Raw genomic sequence first — 18,795 nt, 5'->3', positions numbered from 1 at the left:
ATATCTGCGCATGTGTGGAAATGTAGAAAAAAAAACCAAAAAAAACCAGATGTTGCTAACAGTTTTATGTCATGTGTTTGGAAAGAAATCCAACTAATTGACTGAATGATCTAAATCCGTTTTTTGTACGGTCGTAAACACGTCAAATGAGATTATTATCATAACCTGATTATTTCCAGTTATCGGATTATTGCGGTCATGTAAACATACTCAGTCAGTGACTAATGGTGAATGAGAAATCACTCATAACATGCTGTTTGGTGATGTCGGGTTTTTTTTTCTCAGATCCAGTCTTAAGCCTCGTGAAACGCTCACGATGACATCAAACATGTTTGATATTCACCATTTAAAATCGGAATGATTAAACTTTCAGGATCAACAAAAATGATGGAGATTTTGTACTGAAATTTTACAGTGAATTACAAAAATTTAACTTGGATAGTTTTGCATCACTGAAAACATCTTGGTGCACTTAAAGTGAACCAAGAAACATGGGAAGACATTCTGCAGCTGCCCTCCAGAATATCTACATGTAAAAGACTCTGAAACATGCAATATAATGTTTTACACAATGTCTACATATCCTCATATATCTACAGAAGGTGGAGCCTCTCCAACCTTTCCCAAATGTAGGATGTAGGAACCAGACTGCACTGTCTTTGGATCCACTTTATGTGCCTACTGGGGACGCACAAAGACCAAGTCCAGCCTCTCCTGATGTTGGAGAGGAAGACTATAATGACAAAGTGGGTTGGGGACGACCCAACTAATGTCCAAATTGTGGAAAATCCCTGGTATCTGATGTCATAACCTTGGAGAGACGGAGGTGTTGTACTGGTGGGACAATTAATCTGCCTTTGGAAAAAAAAAATGGAAATGGCCTCTGGAGCTGTTAGGGATTATGTGTAGCCTGTCATGGAGGAAATGAATGGATTGCTCCACTCATGTGCGTTGCCACCGCTATCTTATGCTTTGATGAGTGCTGTTTGCTACTTCACTGGACCAATAACGTATGCGTGTGTGCTAAAATCAATACAAACCTGAATGATTATGTCGATGCTTTCTGAGCTGGACCATCATGACCAAACGGCAGAGGCATGCCGGAGCAGCTGACGGCGCTGCAAAGCAAACGACAAACATTCCAGCCCTTGAGGCTAACGTTAGCTGGCACGCTGCTGTCGACAGAAACACGCTGCCTCCCTCCACTCATCCAGACTCCTTTAACCCTCTGCTTGAGTTTTTTTCTTTTTTTTTTTTTTCCCCACTACAGTCGTCACACTATGATAACCTCTATTTTGTTCGTGGCCGCTTGCCCATGAAATCACGCGAGAAGGATCACATGTGAGCCGGGCTTCAGTCTACAGAGCCGCGGAGCCAGAGGCGTTGAACTCACACTCCCGCTGCTACACAGGGCGGTGTGTTTGCTGTCTGTTGGAAATGTAGTTTTTAGCGGGTGTTGTGTGTCCAAAATGCACAGAATTTGACGCGGCGCTTACTTGGGTCCCAATTGATAAACCTGCACAGTGTGGAATGGATCGGAATAACAGTTCTTGCAATATGTGAATAGCAGTCAGACAGACAGACGGACAGACAGAACCTGCTAGTTGTTGGGAGTCAGTCAGTGTTTCTCTTAACCAACATGGTTTCCCCTCTTACAGTTTGATTGTCATATTATATCCATATATTTTTTTTAATTCCAGACAAAAACTAAATGATAAATACTTTGGATTTTGGCTGACCAACTATTTCTTAACCAACAAAGTCTTGTTTTTGCACTTTTTGTATGATAAAACACGAGACACATCGTGTTCATGAAATTTAACACTGCTCATAGGTGATTTTATCAAGTATGGGCAGGACCAGTCTAGACATTTCTCCCTGTTTTCAGCCTTTGTGCTAAGATAAGCAATTCGGCTTTAGCTAATATGCACAGATGGTGAGTAAGTGTAATTCCCAAAATGTCCAACCGCTCCTTTAAATACATTCAGCACCAGGACTTCTGGCAAGAAGCTTCAAAGCCCCAAATTTGGACAAAATTCCAACCTTTTCCTCGCTCCATGACCAGATTTTTAGTTTTCTAAGTACAGAAATACCTCCAGATCCATTTGTAATGAAAATAATCTCACATTTTTCTCTTCAGTCTTATTTTTAACATACACATTCTCTTTAATCTTCAGATTTTCATGGTCAGTTAATTATTGTTTTTTTTTCTCCCCCCCAGCAGCTCTGCCTCTCAGCTCATGAATCACGTTTTATGTAATAGAGCAGCTTCCACTGGAGGATCTCACTCAACACAGACTCATCACAAATGATCTTATAATTAAACATTTTAAAAACATTTTTAGTCAAGATTGCGACTTTTTTTGTCTTTCTGGCTTCATTTTGAACTGTGCAGTTTGTGCGTTTTTGCCATGTGGTGATCACCAATCACAGATTACTCGCCCTCGTGTGTGTGTGTGTGTGTGTGTGTGTGTGTGTGTGTGTGTGTGTGTGTGTGTGCCTTTTTCTTTTCTGACACATTCGTCAGGAAATATTGAGTTTCTGCTCAGTGCACTACCCGGGGGGGGGGGGGGGGGGGGTGTTTATTTTGCACGGCTCCGGTTGGTGTGTGGATAAAGCTGGAGCGGCGGGGCAGGAAGCGCGCAGGACGCAGCGGGTGGTGGAGGAGCCGGACATCTGTAGGAGCTGCCAGCGAGACTGCACGCTTACAAAACTTCTCATCTCATCCACGTATGGAAAGCAAACGGACACTCACAGCCAAGACGAAGAGTCCGTCCTGTGTGTGTGTGTGTGTGTGTGTGTGTGTGTTTTAAAATGGGTTCCCAGGAGTGCGCACAGGGCGAAGCGCACCGCACTTCTCACTGCCTGTGAACGTAAGTTTGCTTCTTTGTGTTGTAAAATCATTACAATCAAAGTTGGACTGGATGTGCGTGAGTAGTTTATTTTTTTTTTTTTTAAATGTGGGAACATTCAGCGCGACCAGGCTGCAGGGCGGGAAAAAATGTGTAATACTCCATGTGATATTCTCGATGTTCCTGACGAATCACTGGAGATTTCGTTCGATTCTATGAGTTAATCTTCGCACGGATTTAAATTCACATATATAGAGAGAGGCAGGGAGGCAGGCTGGGTGACTAACAGGGCGTGTGTTCATGTCTGTTTGTTACATTTAACTTAAAGACTGTTTTTTCCTCACCATTTTTTACACAGAACACGTTCACATTAATATTATTCACATGTTTTTGTTTTTATGTCATGATGAGATTTTTTTTTAACATTCAAGCGTTACTGAATCTTTGTGAAACATCACTGTTGTTTTTCCTCACCTAGAATCTATAAATGTTTCCAAAAAGCCCGTCTGGGAGGTGAGAATCTGTCTGAGAGCAGGATGGTTTGATAGTTTGTATTCTTGGAATCAGTCTAAAGCCAGTGATGCAGCTGTGATGCAGCTGTGATGCAGATGTGGGCTGTAGTATGGTGACAGTAAACACACAGTCGGCCATCCAGTTATTAAATGCACCAGGATGCTGAGAGAGGTCGACTGAACTCTGTCTGCGCGCGTCTCCTGTTTGAGATCCAACCAAAAGTCTCAGATGTAAAGATGATTTATTTCTACTTGTTGCAGTTTATCGGGAAATGTTTATTGTTCATTTGGGCTCTCACAACAAATATCAACTCTCGTGTTCCCATTTTTAAAACTGATTTAGAGATCGACATTGTTTTTATTTGAGCTCGCCGATTGTTTTGTCGAGGAAATCGTTGAGTCTGCAAATTGTCAAGAAATTGTGATAAATACTCATCACAAAAAAAAGGCGCCTTTAAAGAAACAATATGTAGATTGTGATGTGGTGCCTCCCATGTACGTGGTTAATACAAATCCTGAGTCTGTCACAACTTATATTTACATTTAGCAGATGCTTTTGCCCAAAGCAACTTAAAGTAGTTCATACATACATTCATACACTGATGGTGGGGCTGCCATGCAAGGTGCCGACCAGCACCAGTATCTTGCCCAAGGCCACTTCAATATGCAGAGCAGGGTAACTGAACCAGCGACCTTCCTATCACAAGACGCTGGTTCTGCCCCTGAGCCACAGCCGTCTGATAGTGATCACGTCGTAACAATGTTGTTTGTTGAAAGCTTGTGTCATGAAGTAAACGTGTGTGTGATTTGATCCGACCCTCAGGAACAAGTGACAGCGAGGCGGAGCGGCTGAGACAGAGACGCTATTCACTGTACCGTCAAAATGATTTAGAAGCTGTTCTGAAGCTGAAGGTGAAAAAGTCAAATAATGTTGCTTTAAATTGCTTCTCAACAGCCCAAAAACCAAAGGACTTTTTACATTTTTGTTGAAAAAAGACAAGGAAAAGCAGCAAATCCTCACATTCAGTAAGCTTAAACCAGCAAGTGTCTCATGTCTCCACTTGAAAAATGACTAAAAACGAACACCTAATGAACAAAACAGCCGTTGATTAATTTCCTTTTTGACTTGACTAATCATTGAAGCTCTAGTATTTTAACATAATAACAGCCTTTGTTTATTACAACCACTACTAAATCAATCCTTCCTGTTGTTGTGCTGTTGTAACTCTGAACAGCACATGACATTTGTAAATTGTCGTCCGTCATCAGCAGGATTACTACGAGCTCGAAGAAAACATGGACTTCCATTTCATTTGAGGTAATCTACTGTCTTCATGATCTCCAACGTCCCTCACAGTTTGTGCGCTCCAGCTTTCCACCACGCTGAGTTGGAACACCAATGAGACTCTTCCTATATGCATATTACTTCCTCTTGATGAGCCGCTGTATTATTCATTCATGGGATGGTTTGTATCCTCTTATTACGCGTGTTTGGATGATCCGGGCCCACTCCCCGGCCCCTGACTCATCCGTCTTGCCCCCTTGCTGATTCCCTCTATTTGCTTTTCCTCTCGTTCCCAGCGCTGATCTTCATGGTGGATGAGCAGAATGTTTCTCCCTCTGCGGGCGTCAGAAAATGAACACCACTCTGTGTGACTCTGCGGCGGCCATGTATCACCTGACGACGGACCACCAGCTGAATGCCAGCTGCAATTACTCCACTCCCCCGTCCAACTGGACGGCGGGGGGTGGCGGCCAGCAGCTGCCCACGTTCACCACGGCCGCCAAAGTCAGAGTGGTCATCACTTGCATACTCTGCGGGGTGTCGGCCTTCTGCAACCTGGCTGTGCTGTGGGCGGCACACAGCGATGGGAAGCGCAAATCCCACGTCCGGGTGCTGATTATCAACCTGACGGTGGCTGATCTGCTAGTGACCTTCATCGTGATGCCCGTGGACGCTGTATGGAACATCACAGTCCAGTGGCTCGCCGGGGACTTTGCCTGCAGGCTGCTGATGTTTCTGAAGCTGCAGGCGATGTACTCCTGCGCATTCGTCACCGTGGTGATCAGTCTGGATAGGCAGTCGGCCATCCTCAACCCTCTGGCTATCAATAAGGCCAGGAAGAGGAACAGAGTCATGCTTACTGTGGCGTGGGGCATGAGTGTGCTCCTGTCGGTCCCTCAGGTAAGGGCAGGTGTTCCCGCTGACCTCACGGGGCCAGAAGTCAGGACTGATTCCCATTAGATTAGACCAGAAACAGGTTTTCATTTAACATGTACTGTCAAGGAGAGCGTGGCCACCTTTGGTACTCTCATAATTCTAACTTTGGTGTAAGTCGTTTACACTGAATGTTGTTGACATTCAGTGTTCTGCTGAGGGGAAGTTCACTTTATTTCCTTTGATATTTTACTTAAATTAGAAATAGTGACACATCACACAGTAAAGATACTATGTTGTAAGTAAAAGCCCCCCGTCGACGTTTTAGCAAGAAATACAACTTAAGTATCAAAAGTAAAAGTACTCACTGGGCAGAAGAACAGTTCTTAATTTAACTTAACAGTTCTTCTTTAATCTGTTAAGTGTTGTAAGAATAACTACAGCTGTCAAGTGAATGTAGTGAAGTATCAGGTAGCTTTACATAGAAGAATTCAAGTAAAATACAACAAAATTGTACTTAAACTGTCCATTTTCATCATTTTATTTACGAGGTATGGAAGTAATGTAAATATCGATTGCACAGAAATGACATCGTGTAGAGATTCCAAGCAAAGTACCCACGCAGATATAAACATTTCTAAGTATGTATTACTGCCCTATTATTACTGTAAATGATACCTTTCTGAGTAGCGCACCTTTCACATCCAATTTGTATTAATCACCAAGGGGGAAGTTGTGCAGGCGAGGACGAACATGAACAAGCAGGGATGGAGGGAGGGGAGGATGGATATATACTTGGTGCAGCTTTTAACCGGATCGTTATGAAACGATTCAAGTGACACACAGTCTCAGAGGAACATCAGTGTTTCAGCTGGAGTGCTCATGTGCAAACCTGTGGTGAGGCGATAAATGTAGATGTGTCTTTATGGGTCATCATAAAGACATGAGACCCACGTCCTCACCGCAGATGTAAGAACTCATGTAAGTTGGGTGTTTGTCTTTCTACAAACGGAAATGATGAGGCGTGAACTACTTCAGTGGAGCATTTTTTAGTAGTAGACCTAAAAACACATGTTGTCACTCATTCTCAGTGGTATAAAGTCACACAGAAAACAAATTTCTACCATAAAATACTCCTGGTTATTTCTGGAAAGTTTTATTTTATTGATATCTATTTAAGATATACAGGATATTACATTTCATGCCCTGAAGCAGCCTCTGGGTTGTGGAAAGTCATCAATGAAAGATGGGGAGTAGACGCAGTTGTTGTAGTTATTTCCTGGTTTCCTCCTCAGATGTTCCTTTTTCACAACGTGACCATCGTCCACCCCGAGGACTTCACTCAGTGCACCACACGTGGAAGTTTCGTCAGGCACTGGCACGAGACGGCCTACAACATGTTCACCTTCTTCTGCCTGTTCCTGCTGCCGCTGGTCATCATGATCACCTGCTACACCAGGATCTTCTGTGAGATCTCCAAACGACTGAGAAAAGACAACCGTGAGTCCAAACTGCGCCTGAAACTCTGTGGATCAGTTGAAGTCGGTGATTACACACAGTCGCGGGGTGATTTAATTGGCACAGAGCTGTAGAGGATAGGTTACAGCTCACAAATACACAAACACACCAACTGGCTGAATAAGTACATGGTCCCTGTTGCTGATATTCTACTGCCAGTCCATAACAAAGAACCTGACAAGTAATGTGAGCGGCGTTGAAAAATGATCCTCCCAGCTGTAAACATTATGGCTTTTTGAATGAAATGTTGCGGGTGAGGCTCGAGGGAAGACGCCGCAGATCTGTTAGTCTTGTCCACCACTTTGTTCCAGACTGATGTAGCTCAACAACTGTCTGACGGATTGCCATGAAATTCACGGTGTTCCCTCAGGATGATTCTGACTGACTCTGGTGGTCCCCTGACATTTCGTCTGGCTCCATCATCTGAGCGGGTTAATTGTAATGGAACCTGGCACAGACATCCAAGGGATGGATTTTAATAACATAGCTGATTCCTTAACATATACCATACTTTATTTCTGACTCAGTACTTCCAAAATTTATTTCTTGTACACCTCAGCTGTTCTTGCTGCTAATTAGCAAACATGCGCTGGACATGGTTAGAGGTGCAATATGTAAAAATTGACCACCTGTCAAATGGGGGGCAGCGTAACACCAGAGTAACTGCTAACTGTAGCTGTCCTTAACTCATTAGCTCAGTTAGCCATACAGCTAGCGGTGCCCAGGGACCAGGGGACTGTCAAGTGTTTACACTGCTAGCACAGGAGCTTTGGACCTGGACGGGCTGGGACTAACTGGCTAACATGCTCACGTAGAGTAGATATCACTGATTCAGAGATGTCATAATGTCAGAACTGGCATTTATTCACTCTCTGTTGATACTTTTGATTAATTTATGTTTTACACAGTAATTCTATTGTTCATTGAATACTGCACCTGCCAAACGGACGGATGCTATCATTGTAACTGTGTGCATGTTAGCATACTGTCAATAACATTTAGGTCTGTATTGTAAGTGGCACTTAAAGCAGCTTTCAGGAACTTTAATTTTGTTGACTGGTGGACAAGGACCACTGGCTCCTGTGGTGAAGATCTGGATCGGGGTAGCGTTTGTGCATTTGCTGTGGAAGACAGTGAGAAAAAAAAAAGATGTGCATTTGTAATAATGCTGCACAATCAGACTACAGAGCAGCTTCTTTCCTCAGGCAGTGAGATTCCTTAATTCATTCTCATCACTGCACCTCAAAATTGTTTTTCATTAACGGAATCCAACCCGAAGGCACTTAGAAAACAATATTGAAAAAGCCGATGGCCTCGCTGATGGTCCTTCACTTACGCAGGTTGTTTGGCGGCAGCGGTATTTAATTGAGATTTTCGTTTTTTTCAGCAATTTGGATGAAGCGACCTTTTAAAAGCATTGCAAAGAAAACTGTGTTCATTGTTTGCAATCAAGCCTTCAGAATTTAATGTTTTTGTCATCCGTTGTGCTCCTAGTGCCCTCCAATGAAGTGCATTTGCGGCGTTCGAAGAATAACATCCCCCGAGCCCGGATGAGAACTCTAAAAATGAGTATAGTGATCGTGTCGTCCTTCATCATCTGCTGGACTCCGTACTACCTGCTGGGCCTGTGGTACTGGTTCTTTCCCGACGACCTGGAGGGGAAGGTCTCCCACTCGCTGACCCACATCCTGTTCATCTTCGGGCTCGTCAACGCCTGCCTGGATCCGGTCATCTACGGCCTGTTCACCATCCACTTCCGGACGGGCCTCCGGAGGTATTACCGCAATGCCACCACGGCGTCTGACCTCGACAACAACACCGTTATAACCGGATCCTTCGTGTGTGCCGCCAATTCTTTGCAGCTTAAAAGAGAGGTGAGCCCGGTCAGCCAGGAGAGGTTCATGTTGTGCAGCGACAGCCACAGCAGAGAAGAGTCCACTCCGTCGAGAAGCAGCTTTTTAACAGCGGACAACGACGCAGAGAGAGATTCTCACCAGTTCTGCTCTGACAGCATCATATGAGGACATCACAGGGCCGAGGCTCCCTGACAACCGTTACGTCCTGTGTGTGACTGTTTTATTGGTTCAGTGTCTAACCGGGTCGTGTATTCCTTGAAAACCACGTGTCATTTTGGCTTACTTCAAAAATCGTTCCACATTTCTGTAGTCAACACAAAGCAGGTTGAAAACACAGAGCTCGAGGGAGGAGGAGGAGGGGAAGCTTCATAAAACACATTCGACTACACAAAGATAACAAGCTCCTGTCATGACGGAACGTTTGTTGCTCTGTAAACTCGTGTTCATCTTGAATTAAATGTATTCACTGTACTTTGGAGTTTTTCTATTGTGAATTCATTGCTGCTGGAAAATGTTCCCCGTGGGGAGCAGCAAAGCCGAGCAATTTCTGTGCAGATCTCTTGTGCCAACACATTTCTGTGTCTGTAATGATGTGTAGCAGTGGGATCCCTGGGGATACTGCTGCTTATAATCAGTAACGAGTCACACAGTCGAAATGGAAAAGGCCGTTTCTACCCTCGAATTGTAACAAACTGATGTGTGTTGGTGGACTTGACAAATTACTCTCAGCTCTGTGGAAAAAAAAAAGAGTTTTTTCTTTTGTTCAGAACAAAGACGTAGACCGGTTCAGGTGCAGCAGCACTGTTATTCCATGATTAGAGGAACCTTGGACGCAGATAAGTGGGAGATTGAATTTTAGTGTTCTAAGTATTGTATCACTTAAATTGTTGCAAGTTGTGCTTTTTTGTGTTTTACAAAACCCATAATGCAGCTTGAAAAATGTATCTCATCTGTGCAGTTTGTAAAAATACAACAGTAACAACAGCTGCTGTATTTCTTATTTGGAAGATGGTTCTGGTCACTTTGTCCTCTCGCCTCAAGACAAAATCATTTTAAACTGAGGTGAAAAACTGAAACCACTATCTTACCCAACTGTTTTAAGGTAAAACGTGGTGCGCCAACAGGAACTGGAAAATTAGATACAGCTTTATTCCATTTTATTCATTTCCTCTGGGATGCACCCGATTACTAATTTCATTAATTCATCAATGTGTAAGAATCAATTAGCTCAACTGATTAATTACATGATCTGCAAAGCCCATCACATGTTCCCAGAGCCCATAATGAACCCCTGTCTGATCAACCATTTAAATTCAAGTTTTTCAAGAGGAAGACAAAGAAAAAAGAGGAAACACATCCAGCCATCATTTATGGAAATGTGCTGAATCGCTTTTTTATACCACCGATGGTATAGCGGTTAGCTTAATTTAGCAAAAGAAAATGGAGAGACGGTTAGCCTTCGTCAAACATAATGTAGTTTACCCACCAGCTCACAAATCAACATGTAAGGCCTGTTATATTTTGGAGTATATTTATGAGTGTAAAAATGACATGTTGCAGTTTTAATGGTAGGTTATTTTCAGGACCATTTATGCTAATCTAGCTACGCTAGCTGTCACTTCATGTGTAGCGTAACATTATAGACATGAGCAGTATCACTGCAAATAACCATCTCATTGTACTCTTGACAAGCGACAAGGCACAATTCACAACATGTCCAACTTATTTTCATCATTTGTCTTAAAGTTAACAACGTAATCTTAAAACTTCGACTTTCGAGCTTTTGTAACGTGTCGCCTTCAGAGGCAGACAATTTGCAGGCACCTGAGATAGCGTAGATCCTCCAAAGAGGCCCTGAACATTTATATGAAAAAGTGAATATTACAGTTAATTAGATGTCTCTGGGAAAGGGAAAAGGTACCTTGATTGACTTAGATGATGATGACACTTTTTGTTTTGTAAAGTAAAAGAAAAGTTTAAGATAGCAAAAACTTTCAAAGCATAACAGAACATAACAAACCCAAACAGTGACAAGGAGTTAAAGTCTCTAGTTGTAGGTGCTTGGTTTAATTTGAGACAGATTTATTACCGACAGATTGTTCTCACTGTTGACAGTCATACATGCCAAACTCTTTGTATAGAGCACCTGTGCTTTCATTATGCTCTCAGTGGCACGTGGCCCTTTGGCATTAACCCCTCAGCAAAGCTTTGTAGAAATTCAAATGAAGCTTTCAGGAACTTATTAAAATCAGTATCAGTCCTCACTGACACAGAGAGAAGCCACAGTATGATCTGATAGGACTGGAATAAAAATGATAAATGTCTCTGTATAACATACAGGTGAACAAAAAAAAACCCTCACTGAAATAAACAACACGAGCAGACCAGGGTGCCAATCTGGAATAATTCTCCAGCCGCACTGTCCTGATTGGTTATAGAGAAACAATATGGCCTCTGATGGATAAGGATCTTCAACAACTATTTCCATAAAATTGTTCGTTACCCAAACGCTGGCACTCAGACAGACAAACATTATTTATCTGGGTTTAATGTAAAATTTGCCTTTACAACGGAAACTGAGTGATTATTATTGTTAACATTTCGCTGCATGTTGGGATGACTGACTCAAAGTGTCCAAGAATTGAACACAACTTCCGTAAAATTAAAGACATGTAACATGTTTACCACTGTTAGGTAGCCAAGAACATACTGTCTCAGGATAGATAGTCCTAGTCCTGAGTGTGTTTTAAGAGCATCGCGTGCCAGATTATAAAGTTTTAATCAACCTAATCAAATTAAGAAAAACCTCTGTACTCTGTCCTAGTTTTTCCTGACATTAAAAACATGAGGTATGAAACATTCAAGGACCCCAAAGGCAACGAAATGCTAACGTTCCATGAATGAATTCAACCCTTTCGTAATGAGCTTGAATACACCCATCCTTTTAAAATACATATGAGACACGACCTACCAGCACCACAGATCTAAAAATGTGCCCTAAATTAACCCAAGAGACACCATGATGTCTTTTTTACAGAAAGACACCACTGCTAAAGTAACAACCAGCTTCTGCCACAACAATCACACAATCTTTACGCATTTGTTTAAAAAAAAAAATGACATGAAATAAATATGAAACAGTACAGTAAAATATCACCTCAGTGCAAGTCATTTCTTGCTGCAGCTCTGCTGTGTCTCTGCAGTTTCCTGTAGCTGCTTCCAGGTCTGTGATATAGCTTTGTTCCTTTCATCCACAGACCGCGCTCTGCACATGAAAACATACAGTAAGAGACACATAAAAAGAAAGTGTTTCAACAATCAAACGTGTACTTGTTGTGTACATTTTGGTAAGAACACTGTCTTTTAACTCATCTTGAGATTAAAATTTCAGAATAACTGGACACCACATATTCAGATTATCATAGCAAAAAGAAAAAAAGGAAACAACCTTTGCTGAAGGTAGAGATCACAGGATTCCTCGAGAGTGACACAGCTCAGTACTTCTTGTTGCTGCGGAGCAACTGGCGGTGGAACAATATACTGCTTCATGATATCAGACTCTCCAAAATGGAAGATAAAAAGCTGACTCTGGCCTCCTCCTTGAGAAGATGACCTGCAGCTGGGGTCCTGCTCACCTGCTGAGACATGAAAGCTTCAGTCACAGTGGTTCAATTTCATGTCACCTTGTTTGTGCAGCTTTGATGCCAACACATCCATGCCAACACGAACTTTCTGAATGTCACTTTATCTCGACCATCACCAGTGATGCCCTTCTAAACTTCCCTCCAGTGTGTTACCTTTTATGAGGAGAGATTGCAGTTTGGTGTTCAGAGCATAAACAGGACTGCAGGGCGCAGCAACCAGATGAGATGTGGGAGGAAGCAAGAGGCACACAGTGGTTTTGTTAACGACATCTTGCAGGAACATGTTTCCATTTCTTTGCACCACAAGTGACTAGTTGAGGTGAGAAAAAAAAGACAGATGGACCAAAAGTGAAAATTACAATACTGTAAGTTCTGTAACAAATCCTTTTGTACGTTGAAACAGTGTTTTTACCAAGCTCTGCAGGAATGGCACTGATGCAGTGACAGTCAGGAGGTCCCCACTGTGTTTTGGCCTTTAGAGATAAAGAAAATAATGTGTGAATGCGTTTTGACCAATACAACAGAATTGCGTTTCATCTGCATTTCAAAAGTTCGATGCATATGTTAAATATAGAAATATGTAAAACTCAGGTCACCTTTCAGTGACCTGCACTGTGCAGGATCGTGTCCCTCGCCCTGTGGTGACTGCGTGAATTGCTCCACCCTTACACCACACCAAGAGCTGGACCTCCGCTGTGGTAAAAGTCTGGGAATCATCAGCAGACACAGGCCAGTCATCCACAAACTGCATCTTGGTAAAGGGACTGCCTGTCACTGACGCAGGGACGACAGACAATGGAGACGCTGAGGGAAAGACAAGAAAAGGAGAATTTAATGGAATAACCAGACGAGCACTCATAAATACAGACATAACAGTATTTTGTCACAAAGCATTTTGTTGGAATTCTGTTGGCTTTGTTTGCTTCAGAAAGGGTTTATTTTTACTATGTACCCTTTCCTAAACATAAACCACTGTGATTCCACTGCTGTCATGATTTCAGAGGAATAGCCAGAAGAGCTTAAAAAACACTGAAATGTTTATTTGTGACATGTTAAAACATAGTGAAACAGAAACAACAAGTACTTCAAACGTTTCTTACTGTTCCCTGTAAAGTCAGCAATGTGATGTTTTGCAGATTTCACAAGTCGATGTTGTTTTAGTGTGGCTTTTTTAACGACATAACAGCGAAATCTAATAAAATGTACTGTTACACCTGAAATACCTCACCATTCTGTGTGCTCACCTGATTTTCTGTCCCAGACAAACACCAAACCATCTTGGAGCCCAGCAGCTATGTAACGTGTGCATCTACTGACAGCAGAGCAGAGGATTTCCTTTGCATTTGGCCACAACACATCTGGCATTGGTTCCACATCTGCTTCAAAAAGCAGACATGAGCTCCTCTAAACAGGCAGCATATTTTTTTTACATGCAGCTGACTCATAACTGGATAAATAAATATCCTACCTGGTTTGTTCTTCTGTGGTTTCTGCAGCAAATACTGAAGAAGATTATGGCTGCCACTCCACCACACACAGACAGCAATAGGCAGTCCTGCTGAGATTAAAGATGACATTAACAGGAGTAGAGCCCTGTCACTACCTGCTTTAATAGAGGCTTAAATGAATACGACAGATAAAATCCACAGGAATTAGCTATTCATTAAAACACAAAGACCCAGTTTATGATCTTTTACTCTGGGAACTGCCAGTGCTGTCATTTGAAATAGCTCTGAAAAAGAATCAGCCAATTGTCCATCACTAAAAATTTTAAATATTCCTCATTTACAAACCTGGCTGGGATTTTGCTTTGCTCCCGCCAGGATTTGGACCACAAGGCAGAAGAAAGTGGTGGGTGCAACGTCTGAAAGGAAAATTCCTGAGAATTAGCAATGCATTTACATTTCCATGGGCACAGTTTTCTACAGTCTGCAACATAGCAGCTCGACTGTGAATGTGAATTATATTTGTGTCAACTTTATTGGACCTTGGGCTTTCATTTGTTTCCTTTGTCTCTCCTATGTCTGTATTAAAAGCCTGAGGACTGCAGCTGGTGTTCACGTCCAGAACCAAACAGTGTGTCAAAAAGTCCATCGTCTGCAAGACCTCGAATGGACCGTCCACAGCAGCGCCTGCAAACAGCAGAAACGTTGATTTCTGACTCAGCTGCATTACACATGTTCATAGTTTTACATTTATTCACAACAAAGAGGGAACTGGTGTGACACTTATATTACACACACAAACAAAATACATTTCTGCTCGGATCAATTATACCATGCTGCAGTTGTGCCACAGTTTTGCTCCAGATAAAATCTTACCTGCTGAAATTTGAAGTGGCTTGATTTTAATCACCATGGCAACTGGAGACCATTTCATATACACATCTCCGGATGAGTTTGAGTGCTGAGGATATATATGTTAGAAAAAAATCCAATGCTGTTAACATTTAAGTTACACATCACAGCAGAAATATTCTTACAGTAATAGCTTGGTCTGTAATAACAAACGAGAAAGGAGGAGAAATTGTGTACAAATGCAGGCATTAAGCAGATACATTTGAAGCGTGATTGCAACACATTTCAAGCTTGGTGCTCTTTCTCAGGCAGCATCAGGTGTAAGTTCTTTGTGTTCTTTCTGCCATTACATACCTGTATTTGTGCACACATGCTCTGCATTTTCTCACCTTGCAAAATTCTCATCTCCATTTTTCTTTGTTTTCTATCAAAAAGTAATGACTTTGATAAAGAATAATAATCAAAACTAAGCTCAGATTCAGTCGGTAATCATATTATATTGTTTCTACAATGCCCAACACACAATCGTGTTCAACCCAGCCCATCAATTTCACTGTGTGTTTGTCAAGATAATCCATTCACCTGAAAGGTGTGATGTATCAATATGCTGATTAAACAGCGTGATTATCACACAGTGAAATTAGGGACATCTTATGGCAGTAAAATTAACATTTAATTCACAAGCAAATGCTCTTGTGGTTATTGCAGCATGTCAATTGCACACTCCCTCATAACTTTACAATGTCTATTATATTGTTTAATCAGCTTCTTGATATGTCACACCTGTATTTTGTGTGCGTATTTCAGCACAATACCTGTTTCTGTGAGAGGACCACCTCTAACTCTTTCCGCCATGCTTCTATGGGGAAGTGATAGACCTCGAGCCAAAGAGCACCGTTGCCTGACAGAAGGTGTGAAATTCAAATGGTTCAGTTAATTAAAATCACATAACAAGCACAGCTCAAAAAGTAAAGTCGTTACTTACAGCTGATTGATGCAGCTCCATAAACTCCCCCTTCAAATACTTCAAATGTCAAGCAAATGCTCCTTTCATTGATGTTTTCCTGATATTGAAATGAGGAAAAGAAGTCAAAAATAAATCTAAATCTATAAATATTCTCTTCACATTTATCACGGTTTTATTCTGAACTTTCTATTTATATTTTCTTTCTTTCTAAAATATGAAAATTTGGTGGTGGACAAACATTACATGACAAGGAATAGCTAAAAACAAAATAAAATGACAATGAAAATACACACCATGATGTTAATTACATGCAGAAGTTGAATGTCTTCACAGTGATATGCAAAGACTCTGGCAACACCTGCAGTGGAGGATGATAGCAGCTGATATCAGGATGATGACGATGTTACATTTTTCACACACTACCTTTTTCGACAGGTTTTGTAAAATCATTCTCTTTTCTAATTGTCCGGTGTTATTGTCTCAGTTTGGTGCAGCAACAGTTCATGACCTCAGGATCAATATTGAGCATTTAAAGTGTACAAATGAATGCCAATCTGCATTTGTTAATTTGTGGAAATGCAACCGTTTATCCAGAAAAGAATATAAACACAAAAGGAACTAAAGAGAAACACAGTGGCTGATCATAGACGTGCTACCCACCCATATCATCAACGGTGCAGAGCAGATAGGCCGTCTCAGCCATCCTGGTCATTTGAATAGACGTTATCTCGACTCTGTCCTGCAGCCATTCTGCAACACAGATCAGAGAAGATGCACACCACACGGACAAGCCCTCGCAGTGACCCAGACTGAGGTACCTGCCGTCTTCTGAGCACGTCAAGCAGTTAGTGCCCTCTGGAAGCTGAGGGGAAAATCACAACCATGAAGAATGAATACCTACTTTCCACCCACACAATGACCAGATACATTTAAACTCCTTCTCTGTACCTGTGTCGCACTGGATGGTTCCAATGTAGGTGTTTTCGTTTCGCAAGCTGCTTCCATGTCTGAGCCTGGGGTCCCTTTTCTGGTGCACATGGACATCCTATGACCAAAACCATGTTCAATTTACACAAAGTACTGTACAGGTAATCTACAGGAGTTGTCATCATACTTATTGTTAAAGTCTAATCATGAAGACATATTATGTGGCCATTATCATCAAAGCCCACACAAAGAATCAGACAACTTAGAAGAGTAACCTTCACACAGAACTGTGTGTTCAGGAATATTACTGAGGCATCACTGTGCAGCAACCATTTTAATGTTAAAGCTGTTTTATATACTACTGAGTGGTTTAATTTGTAACAATGCTTCATATTTTAAACATTTCATAATCATCACACATATTTAGCAAGTTTCAATTAAATTTGAATCTAAATCTATAAAGTAGCATACAGTAGCATACAATGTAAATACTCTTCTGATCTTTTACTGAGGTAAAAGCAGCAATGCCGCAGTGTAAAAATACTGGAGTCTGACTGATATTTGATTTTACTTATATTAGCAAGGAAAAAATTCCGATATTGATATTTGGGCCAACCTACAGATGTTTTTTTGCAAGGATCCCTAAAATGTATTTATCAAAGGATGCATGATATGTTCCAGTTTAACAATAAACCTTGTTCAGTTTAACAATAAATGGCATTAGTACACTGAAACTTAATGGGAATTTGATAATCATAAAATATCCCATGTATGTGTTTCTGCATTAAATTATCTTTAAAAAAATCTGTTATATTTAGCGGCATACATCGACAAACACATAGCAGAACAAAATAATAAAATAAAACATAAAAATGTACAGTACGGCCCACATCAGAATAAAATATATTACTGGATGATTGCTGCCTTAATGTGTTAAAGGCAGTGCTCATTTTAATTATACTGCATATACACAATACATCCCTTTGTTTATTCTGTATTCTGTAATCTGCAATAGAACTAAATAAAAGTATCAAATAACCTTAAAGGTGTGTTAAAAGTACATGTTTGCCTTCAAAATGTAATAGAGTAGAGTTATGGAAATAATTTAGTGAAGTACTGTGAACTACCTCAACTTTATGTAGTGGTTCCAGCCATGCTAACAATACAGAATACCAAGTAAAGACAAATATGTGTTCTCGTGTGTCGGTGCATCACAATAAATACATATATTAATACTGTGTAGTTTTGACTGAGACTCTGACATTTTGCTGTTGTTTTTATACTCTACAACCTGACTAAAACAAAGCTAACGAGCGGTGTAGCTTTTCGTTTTTGTGGTGGTGGTGGAGGGGTAAAAAGAATTAGCTTATTAGCCAAACTCATGCTAACACATCTGACGCCAGCTACAACCTCCAGCGGTGGAACGTCTGGAATCACAGTGACCTTTGGCTGGCTGTTAATTAAAAGACACAAACACTTCTTTAAATGTCATTACATTTTATTTAATTAGCCGGCGGTCTTACCTTTATCTGGCTGCTGGTTTATTACGGACACATTAGCAGCCCCGGTGCTGAGTGCGTCACGGTCGTCATGGCAACGGCGCCTCCATGGAGACGCTCGCCGGTTAAAGTACTTTGAAAGGTGGATTTACCTCCATGGCCAGACCGATACCATCGATTTCTCCACTTTTACGGTTGTTTTTCAGGGGTGGTAGTTTCTTCACATGACTCTTTTTTAATGTCCAGCTTCTCAGGAATCGTCTTAGGGTATATACATCTTAACTACTTGGTTTTATCAGTGGTAAAGCAAGACAGTCACTGTTGCTTTGAGGGGTGGTGTGTAGTTTGAGAAGAAACTCAAACGCAGGATTTTAATATTTACAATATTAATGAGAACTCAGAAAAATATAAATTTTTCTATAACTGAGCAAACAAGCTGTTCAAAGAGGAAGATAAGGTCCCCACGATACTGTATGATGCAAGAAAGGTGGCAGGGTCTGCCACATATAAACAAAGTAAACAGTATCAAATTGGGTCGTCCTTTAAGGTCAATTGATTTAGTTTA

The 18,795-nt window shown here is 41.3% G+C and overlaps 2 protein-coding genes across 9 annotated transcripts; one reads left to right on the top strand and one right to left on the bottom strand.

The window, feature by feature from the left end:
• Positions 1-2,632: 2,632 nt before the first annotated feature.
• Positions 2,633-9,880, top strand: LOC119018794 (putative gonadotropin-releasing hormone II receptor). Of its 4 annotated transcripts, XM_037096767.1 has the most exons (5): positions 2,633-2,873; positions 4,188-4,276; positions 4,634-5,549; positions 6,818-7,022; positions 8,535-9,880. In XM_037096767.1, exons 3-5 carry the CDS (start codon positions 5,001-5,003, stop codon positions 9,059-9,061), a joined length of 1,281 nt encoding a protein of 426 aa, XP_036952662.1. In that variant the 5' UTR covers positions 2,633-2,873; positions 4,188-4,276; positions 4,634-5,000; the 3' UTR covers positions 9,062-9,880. The 4 variants fall into 4 exon arrangements, with proteins under 4 accessions (XP_036952662.1, XP_036952661.1, XP_036952663.1 ...); XM_037096766.1 differs by lacking the exon at positions 4,188-4,276 and having other exon boundaries at positions 4,946-5,549; XM_037096768.1 differs by lacking the exon at positions 4,188-4,276 and having other exon boundaries at positions 4,722-5,549.
• On the bottom strand, positions 7,086-18,387 carry wdr93 (WD repeat domain 93). Of its 5 annotated transcripts, none has more exons than XM_037096759.1 (17): positions 18,255-18,387; positions 16,753-16,849; positions 16,465-16,666; positions 16,098-16,162; positions 15,823-15,901; positions 15,653-15,738; positions 14,862-14,946; positions 14,528-14,672; positions 14,334-14,404; positions 14,009-14,098; positions 13,785-13,916; positions 13,137-13,344; positions 12,953-13,013; positions 12,694-12,850; positions 12,345-12,534; positions 12,054-12,161; positions 7,086-7,488 (listed from the first exon to the last, which is right to left on the bottom strand). In XM_037096759.1, exons 2-16 carry the CDS (start codon positions 16,846-16,848, stop codon positions 12,065-12,067), a joined length of 1,764 nt encoding a protein of 587 aa, XP_036952654.1. In that variant the 5' UTR covers position 16,849; positions 18,255-18,387; the 3' UTR covers positions 7,086-7,488; positions 12,054-12,064. The 5 variants fall into 5 exon arrangements, with proteins under 5 accessions (XP_036952654.1, XP_036952653.1, XP_036952652.1 ...); XM_037096758.1 differs by lacking the exon at positions 7,086-7,488 and adding an exon at positions 7,884-8,161; XM_037096757.1 differs by lacking the exon at positions 7,086-7,488 and having other exon boundaries at positions 10,935-12,161.
• Positions 18,388-18,795: the final 408 nt, after the last annotated feature.

Source organism: Acanthopagrus latus, chromosome 4, assembly GCF_904848185.1.
Source record: "Acanthopagrus latus isolate v.2019 chromosome 4, fAcaLat1.1, whole genome shotgun sequence".
Classification (NCBI taxonomy): Eukaryota; Metazoa; Chordata; class Actinopteri; order Spariformes; family Sparidae; genus Acanthopagrus; species Acanthopagrus latus.
The sequence above is the reverse complement of the archived record's forward strand: the minus strand, read 5'-3'. Positions and strand labels throughout refer to the sequence as shown.

What these genes read in the sequence shown, in the direction of transcription:
- LOC119018794 (XM_037096766.1), top strand. Translation starts at nt 5,001, where the DNA reads ATGAACACCACTCTGTGTGACTCTGCGGCGGCCATGTATCACCTGACG. An exon ending in TGCTCCTGTCGGTCCCTCAG is followed by an intron (nt 5,550 to 6,817) that starts GTAAGGGCAGGT and finishes TTTCCTCCTCAG; the next exon opens with ATGTTCCTTTTTCACAACGT. An exon ending in ACGACTGAGAAAAGACAACC is followed by an intron (nt 7,023 to 8,534) that starts GTGAGTCCAAAC and finishes TTGTGCTCCTAG; the next exon opens with TGCCCTCCAATGAAGTGCAT.
- wdr93 (XM_037096759.1), bottom strand. Translation starts at nt 16,848, where the DNA reads ATGTCCATGTGCACCAGAAAAGGGACCCCAGGCTCAGACATGGAAGCA. An exon ending in TGGTCCTCTCACAGAAACAG is followed by an intron (nt 14,947 to 15,652) that starts GTATTGTGCTGA and finishes ATATATCCTCAG; the next exon opens with CACTCAAACTCATCCGGAGA. An exon ending in ACCACAGAAGAACAAACCAG is followed by an intron (nt 13,917 to 14,008) that starts GTAGGATATTTA and finishes TTTTTGAAGCAG; the next exon opens with ATGTGGAACCAATGCCAGAT.